Source organism: Cherax quadricarinatus, chromosome 2 (genome assembly GCF_038502225.1).
Source record: "Cherax quadricarinatus isolate ZL_2023a chromosome 2, ASM3850222v1, whole genome shotgun sequence".
NCBI classification, from domain to species: domain Eukaryota; kingdom Metazoa; phylum Arthropoda; class Malacostraca; order Decapoda; family Parastacidae; genus Cherax; species Cherax quadricarinatus.
The window spans coordinates 62,030,111-62,039,177 of record NC_091293.1 but is presented as its reverse complement, the minus strand read 5'-3'; the positions used below and the strand labels follow the sequence as shown (position 1 = coordinate 62,039,177).

General features: G+C 38.4%; 1 protein-coding gene across 1 annotated transcript in view; it reads left to right on the top strand.

Moving 5' to 3' along the window:
* Window positions 1-667: 667 nt before the first annotated feature.
* The window catches only part of LOC128694980 (transforming growth factor-beta-induced protein ig-h3), a 143,603-nt gene continuing 135,203 nt past the window's right edge, over window positions 668-9,067 (top strand). Inside the window, exon 1 of the mRNA XM_053785374.2 lies at window positions 668-826. Coding sequence (XP_053641349.1) covers window positions 684-826 — 143 coding nt within the window. The 5' untranslated portion in view covers window positions 668-683. The remainder of the gene's footprint in view (window positions 827-9,067) is intronic.

Genomic DNA, 9,067 nt, shown 5'->3' with positions numbered 1-9,067 from the left:
TATTAATAATAATAATAATCTGATGTTATGCTATCCAGAGTCTGGCAATGTTATGTTGTTATCCAGAGTCTGGCAGTAAGTTTATTCAGGTATACACACAGTTAATGGATTATTATACATAACGGCATATGTGTAGAGAACGTACAATAACCCAAAAAAGTCAAAGTGACTTATTTGCATTGTGTTGCAGTTTTATATACTTCCCTCTTTCCTAAATATTTCTAATAATTCTGGTAAAATATAAAAGTGAAGAGAAAGTTTCCTTCATCCCCAGGATGTAGAATTGTCAACGTACAGTGGAAATTTATTCCCATTGTGAAACGAAGCCTAACATTAATGAAATCTTGAGGCGGTTTTGCTAGTATATACAACTAAATTATAAACTTCGTGCCCGTACATGCAAATATTAAAAAATATTCAAACAATAACATAATACACACGATGGTAAATTTGGCAACAATGTCGACAATACTTTGAACACCTCAGTTACCATCCATTTATATATATATGGATATTAATGGACTTCCTTCATCACGCACATTTTTATAAGCTGCATACAGAGCTTAAGACACGGAGAGACGATTTTAATAAATAGGGTAGTAAGTTAGTGGGAAGATGGTGTGCCCCGCCCAGTGTGGGAGGAGTGTTGTTGTGGAGGTGATGAGGTGGGTAGTGCAGCAGTGATGGTTCAGTGTAGTGTCACCAACACAACCAGCAAGATGACGCTCAGCACGGCTCTAGCTACTGTCTTCTTCCTCGTCTCTGTCAATGCCTTGAGAGAAGATAGGATGTTTAATAGAGAGTTCTACAGAGACCCTGATAAAGTGTAAGTATTTCTTAAGTGTCTTTAAAAGCTTGAGTAGAAATATTCTAACGCACACTAACCTATTTCGATACATCAGATATATAATTTTTGTGAATTAGGGCCGAATCTGAGGTTCTCGTCGAGAATGGTGCCTAAAAAAATATTTGTTTTATGGTCTCTTGTTGATTCGTAATATTGACAGTGGTTATGACACTAATATTTTCTAAATTACTTTCCCCTCCTCTCGAGGGGATGGGTTTAGCGGTTACCTTTGACTATAACAATAATCCTCAAGGGAGGATTTTTACGCTGAGGACTCAATCCAAGGAACTGTTTTTGTCCCTCCCTTGGATTAAACCTGAATCTCTTTCCTTAGGGTGTTATATTGTCTTACAGATTTAGTGTTTTTCCCCCCACAAAAATGGAAAATGCTCGCGAAACTAATGTAATACTTAACATGAAAGTTCCCATTTTAGATTCAGATCTATTCAAAAAAAACTGAACGATCAAGTAACTTCGGTGATACTTGTGAAACTCCCATACAAAACTTAATGATACCGGAACTTAAATAAAGATTAAATTGTAGAAGCTATTTATCATATATTCTGAACTTTTTCAGTAATTGTTGGGCAATAACTAATATTTTGGTTTATAAAGACAAAAGACCCATGCTTGGCAAGTCTGGTTCCCCCAACCACATCCATTCGGATAAATGAGAATGCTGGTTATGGCAAAAAAATGTCATAACACTCATTATCTTTATTTACCTTTTTATATATCCGTTTAACATATATTTAAAGCTGCCCAAAGTTCTTGCCCCAGTGACGCTACATAGGAGTTTGTGCCACTCTTGCATAACTATTGCCAAACCAATGCTTCCCTCTGTCCCTTCTTAAAAATTGTCCAACTTTAATCCATTGCTTGAGCCCTGCTCTGATTACTTCAAACAATTTTTTTTATACTCTTTATTCCGGTTTTTCATTTCTAGACTCCTTTTTGGGTTAGTCTAGATAATCTACACATGTTAAACCATATATGATAATTGTACCTATGTGTACTTGTAACTAAACCTGCTTTCCCAAGTTCACATTCAGTGCCTTCAACCTACCTTCATAGGAAAGGTTTCTTCCCGCTGTATATTTTTCCAACGCATTTATAAAAATTATGTAATAAATACGGAAACCGGAACTGAGCAGCATGCTCTGAAACTTTGCTAAAAATATAAATGTATATGAAATTTAAGTGTAACCTTTAGGACTATTATTTATACTTCTCGATATGACGTCAAGAACCCTATTAGTACTCAGTTTGAGCGCTAGGTTATTTAACCTATAGGTTTAGCCTTTCGGTTCTCATGGTTGGTATGTCCTGTACTTTGCTCCATATGCACAGATAGTGCGGCATTAGATTATCAGAGATATTAGTTGCTCAGTAGTTTGTAGTACTTTACTATTTCCTAGGATTAGACTAACGTCCATGTACCTTTTTAGTGAAGGTTAATAAAGGCAGTGGATGTATGGAGACTTGCCTGTCTCGACCTGCCCAGGGCAATACTGAGGATGTAAACTATCCTAGTGTGATTATCTTTATTCAACAATATATATTAATCTACCTGGCTTATATATATAATTATAAAAGTAGACTAATTAAATGTTGCAGCAGCCACGGAGGCAATATCGTAAATTGTATAGACTGTTAGCGGAATTTTACTGCCCATACAGTAATATTTCTTTCATGGGAGGTACCCTGATGCTGGTTGGGGGTTCTTAATCTAAGGAACTGGTTTTTTCCCTCCTTTAATTCGAATCTAACTTGATTGCCTCCCATTCCCTAAGCGATATATGATCCCTACGTGTTTAACACTCTCCCTTATTACAATAGTAGCACTAAGTTCACTTAGGATGATTGGCGCTGCTCAATAAAATTCGTTGGAGGGAATCTAAGTTAACTAACAAATAAAAATTTCTGCGTATTCTTTACTATTACCTTTGTGTTTACTAATAATTTTATTCTTTTAGTATTTTTAAAAATTAAATAAGCCTGGTCAGAGACTGTGCTGCGAGGAAGATGATAATCAGCACAGTTAACCTAAACAAAAACCGGTAAATTTTTATGTTGAAGACTGCATCTCCGTTGAAACCAAAATCGACGACATTCTGTGAAAATCTCTAAAAATATTCTCTTCTAACTCCCAGGGGCTATGTGATCGCTCCTTAAAGGTTGATTGCTTCCCCGTGAATAAAATCAGTAATCTAATTTTTAAGACTTGCATATATAATACACTGGTTTAGTTTTCTGTTTCGAATCTTATATTCATTGGAAACATTTGAACCCGTCAGGGTCATACAGCGTCCGGGAATAGGAGGTAATAGTTTGATCCAAGGAACGGAGAAAAGTTGTAGTAGAAGCTTTCTCTGAAAATGACTTTATGTAGAACTTGATGAAGTGATTACAAAGCTTTGTACGTAGCGAAACTTCGCAATAAAATTGTTTTGTAACTTGTTAAAAGATATTAGAGGCGCAGTACGAGGTAGCCTATCTGGTGCACACTGCTAACAAGTATTTTCTGACTTGTCCAGAGGACTGATGGTTATGGATGCCAGCCATTATAGCTTTAACTGCTCAGTTTAATATTTCATGTATTCTAATTACTCTGCTTATTTAATAAACAGGAAATGCAAAATAATTTCATAGAACCTCGGGTTAAATTGTTATTCAAAGAAAAACGCTAAGCCTACTGGTGTCACATAGCGCTTGGAAAACTTATGATCTGATTTATTTCAAATTCTTTTATTAATTGGTGCACAGGCAAAAAATGGAGCTTGATACATATTCGCTTGGTCTTTAACAGACAAAATACGATGTTTCTAGTTAGCTATATTAGCAGCACGCCTGAATACATCTACATAAAATTAACTCTGTGACCGCTTTTTCAAGTTCAGGTCTGCAGGGCAGGGGGTTTGCAGCTGACTAGCGGTCAAAGAATCTGTAATCGCATTTCAGCAGATATTCCTGACATGGTAACCCCGGCTTACCAAGTGTCACGACCTTGCTGGGTCTTGGAAAGCTTCTTCCCCATACCTCTAGGTCACCGTTATGCGTTGTAACTTGTGCTTTTAAAGCTTATTGGCGTTAGTTATTACACGCAATAAATATCTTTCAAGTTTTCTCTTAACATTCTAACATTGTAATACTCAGGCACCGTCACTTTAAATCTTGCTGAACGTCTAGAAATACAGACATTTAGCAATATTTACAGTGACTGCCTGGGTATTAATGTTTAGAAATGAACAAGTACAGCCTTTTTAAAGAGCCTCGTGTAGTTGACCTAACAAACTATGACCAAAACTAAATTATATACTACTACAGCTAGTGTACATTTTATTTATTATATTCCTGCAAGTGCTAACTAGATTACGTGTTAAGTTCAGGATGTTGTGAAAACGTGTTATATTAAGTTTTATAACCTGCACGAACTGTATCACTGTAGACGAGCATTTCTTCCTCCATGGAAGATGTTCATTTAGTATTACATACTAGCCACTTCCAAGAAGCTCATCACTAGTAATCCCTTCCTTAAATATCTTTCAAAGAGGATTGCGCAAGAAATGTCCGTTTAACTAACTGTTAATATATTGCAAATAATATAGGCGCTGGATCTAGAAAAGTCTCCCGGCTCTTGTTGCCTCCTCCCTAGATAATGCCAGCATGTCGAGTTAGACATAATTAACTAGGCGTCAATCCTGCAAACTGAATTGGTTGCCATCGTATTGGCACTAAAGTTAACCTCTGACACTGAGCTTGGCTCTACATAATGACTAACATACTCATTGGAGAAGCTAGATAAGTATACTAAAAAAATCGTGAATAATCATTGAGCAATTTTTATGGATTGTCAGTGAATTTGTCCATGATTAAGTTGGTAAGTTTTGGCACGTTTAGGTAAAGTACCCTGAAGGAAAGTGTAGAATATAAATTTTGGTATGTCGGTATAGCATTGGGAATATGAGTAGTAAAATTCACTAACGAAATTGAATGCATTGGGAATGCAGTTAGAGAAGCCTGAGTAAATCTCATTCACTACAATAACATGAACGTAGATAAGCAAGTTTATGAAGCAACTTGCAATTTGAACAGTCTGCTGTTGTTACAAAGCCTAAGAATGGCTACCACAAGTACTAATGTCGGTTGGAAAAGACATCAGATTTAATGCAAAAGTATGTGGCAGCCTTATGGTCATTATCTTTAACAGTTCTTACTTGTCTACTTACTGAGGAATAAAAATTAGTATAATAACCGATGTGATGTGTCATCTTAATGAAATTAAAATGAAACATATTAAGCGAACTTCTTAAATTTACTTGCAACAGTCATCTGAAGATATAAATCTAGATGTATTCCTTTTTACCCTTTTGTGGGCCTAGTTCGTAGGTCTAAAATGTATCCATGAGTTCTTGCGTCCGCAGGATGGATACTGGACTCCGCAAACTAACGCTCCTGCAGCAAAATCTAATCTGCAATAAACAAGTTAACTTGTACTTGAAAACCATTACTAAATTTATAGTTACACAATCAAATTCTAGAATAAGGGGAATCCATAGTGAGTCTGCTATAGTGTCCACTTCTGAGTCGGTCGAGTTCATGGCGGACTTTGGTGCACCAAGAGTGTTATCGGGGTTTGTAATACCGATTCTATTGGTACAGTCAGTGATTGCGTTGGTACTCGGAACAAGTTTACTTTTGGTGTAGACACACACTACTTGTCAATACAGGAGGTAGGTGATGGATCACTTCATATAAACAATATCAATTAGTAAGTCGGCTCCTTCCTAATTCTCAATAATGATCAAAGATGAACTTGTGGGCTAGGGGTAGAAATAGGTTACCAGGAAGACTTTTTGAAGTGAACATTGATCATGGGGCCCTGAAGAAGGTTAACAGCATTGTTAAAACACTGAAATTATTACTGGTTCCCAAATGTCAGTCTCTTAAAAGGAAGCCCCCCCCCCCCCCCGTAAAATACCCGTCCCTTCAGTAGAATGGACGAGGACTCGGACCTTTACTGTGAGACCCCTCCCCCAAGATGATTCTCATGTGCTGTGCGACCCCCCCCCCTCCCGGATACACTTGTACTATTTGTTTCCCCCTCAAGATCCTCCTTTGTACTGTTCAGTCTTTGAGAATGGGGGAATTCACATGGTAAAGGGGAATATTAGCACGCGTTCACTGTTCAGTTTTAATCTTCAATTAAAAATAATTTATATTAGTCAAAGTATTTTTACATGTTGGTAACAGAACTGAGGTCGGGTACCGCCTGGCGCGATGGTAGTACCTTCCATGTTGGACTGAAGGGCACGAAAGTAGTACTTCTAGAAAATGTTCATCCGTTATACCCGGCTACACTGTATCCGGCGACGACACACATTAAAATAGTTCTAATCAGAATTTATTGTTGATATTGAGAATATAAAACAAAAAAATGGATGTGAGGCTTGTCAGTTTCACCACCCACTCCTTTGTTTACCTCACTAGGTTCAAGAGGGGTTTCCAGTTGTCCAGTGTCAGTGTGTACGCGACATTAAATTCGACGAAGCTGCTTACCAGAACCGTGTCGAAATGACAACTGCTCTTAAAGGAAAAGCGCTAGCATGACTCACGAAATCGTAATGACACGATTGCAAACAACCCATACCACTGGTGGGGTTTGGACCCGCAGTTAGTGTCTCGAAACTCCAGACCGTCGCGTTAGCCACTGGGCCAGCTAGCTTCCTATGGTGTAGAAATATACCTAGTTGGATGAATTTTATTGAAGCTAGCTGGCCTAGTGGCTAACGCGACGGTCTGGAGTTTTGAGACACTGACCGCGGGTTCAAATCCCACCCGTGGTATAGTTTGAAAAGCGCTAGGTTGGTATAGCTCAGAAGGTAATAATCTAGCCGGTAGAAGGTAATAATATAGCAAATCTGATTTTGATAATGGAAAGAGTATTAATTTTTATGTAGAACTAATAATGGGTAGTGATTTAGAGAATTGTCTTGTACCTCTTCTAGGCGTAGACATTTAAAATTTAAACAGTAGAAGCACATTTAATTTATAAGTATAATTGAAACAGTGTTATTGTAACAAATGAGCCGGTGGTACATCAGAGCTTCAATAGTATGATTCAGGGGCATGGGGAGGCTACAGGAAGTATAGATATACTGACACAATCACAAGCCGTTGGTACAGTTGACAAACCAAATGGTAGTGGTTCGTATACCCTCGTGAAAACCCAGATGGATTCCAGTGCTCTCGTGAGAGTCCAGATGGACCCTAATGCCCTCTTTAAGAGTAATAAGACAAATGTGGTCTGGAATACTTTTATATTGACTTTAAATTTGAACAATAAAATATTTGCCTGTTAAACCAGTTGATTAAATTTAAAGAAAAACCGGTGGGTTCAGGCAAGCGTATTTCCTGTACGGCAGGCATAACACGATGGGCGACTGGTGGTGTCAGCTTTCACATGAGCGAATATGGGGGGTGATATATTTATAAATTTTTTTTTGTCAGGAAACAGGATAAAGGCGTTTCCCGACACGGGTGTCATATGTTGACCCTCTAACTGGAGCTTTTGGTCATGACAGAGGCCTTCCACTGCCTTGCCGGCCTTTAAAAATATATGTAATAATAGATTATTTGTGAATGCTTAATTTTAGACTTTAAATGTATTAAGAGCGCAAGTGCTATTTGTAAAGTAGTTGTATGACCCTGTTTGGTTTAGCGCTTCTTTATTATGTAAAAACCATAATTATAGTAGTTATGTATAATAGTAATACGTTGCTAGAAGCTGTATGTACCGGTAATAGAAAACTGGGTGACGTATATACCTTCTAGAACATGTAATAGAAAACGAGGTGTTGAAGTTCAAGGTGAGGGAGGTCATAGAGAGCCCCTGGCTGGGAAAGTTTCTTGTGGTATTCTGAACGGTTGTGCTTGTATGTCGCGTCTTGATGCTCCACCTGTCTCAGCATTGATGGTATATCATTAAGTAAATTAGATGCTATATTAGGATGTGGTTGTGACGCGTCAAGCCCCCATCCACCCATTGGCAGTGTCAGATGTCGTAACTTCCTTATACTCCTGGCCAGCAACAGACCAATAGGGGAGGTACCTTGACGCTGGTGAAGGGCTCTTCAGTCATGGAATTGTAGCTGCCTTCCCTTGGATCAAACCTGCTTACCCCATCCCCTCCCATTTCCCAGACGATGTATACCTTGTCGGTTTAGCGCTTCCTCGTGAATGTAATAATCACTATCTTGAGAGCAATAAATTTTAAGGAGCACTGTGGACTTAATACTAACTTGAAGATCATCGTTGTATTGATTGCACTAAATGTGCAATCGCAGCTATGTAATAGAGAACTTTTATGTTCTTTATTACATAGGTAGCGACACGCTTACTGGTGTTGTCGCTACCCGGTGATGTCTGAATATTTCACAATGGTTGGTTAATGGGGCTTAAAGCCTGTTAACTACACGTGGCTTTATGTTGACTAGTAAAAAGTACTTAATCTAAAATAGGAATTAGTTAACTTGTATAATACACACCGAGAGACTTCTCGGTGTTTACAGTAAATATCCTGCTACTTCGATACCTTGCTTTCATAGACCTGAACTAAATATCACTGCTGACCTGCTTACGACTCTCCTCCTTAATAAGCGCTTTGAATTTACCAATTATCGTTCTTTGATTCTTGCCCAGTGTAACATCCTCAAAAAATTTAATGTTTGTTATTCTTGGTTTAGGGTAGGTTATTGCATTAAACCTGTTTACCTCCCATTCCTCATGCTGTGTAAATCCATTACGAGCTTGGCGCTTCATTAGAAATATGGGAGCACGTGATTATATCCTTCAGAGCAGTGTTTTCCACTGTAGGTGTGACCCAGTGCTACTAGGGTGTCGGTTATCACTAGGTGTGGCGACCCAGTGCTGCCAGATTGTCAGTTATCACTATAGGTGTGGTGACCCAGTGCTACTAGGTTGCCAGTTATTACTGTAGGTGTGGTGACCCAGTGCTACCAGGTTGTCGGTTATCACTGGGTCGCTCACCCATCAATCATTAAGCAGGTAAATTTCAATTTCATGTATCGGTTGTATAGCATGCTTAATAACATTCGAGGGGGGGGGGTCTCGTTGATGGTGGTGAGGGCCTCTTGTTCTAAGGAATTGGAGTTAATTTAATTGCTTATTATGCACCCCATAGCCATCCTGTGGGCGGTA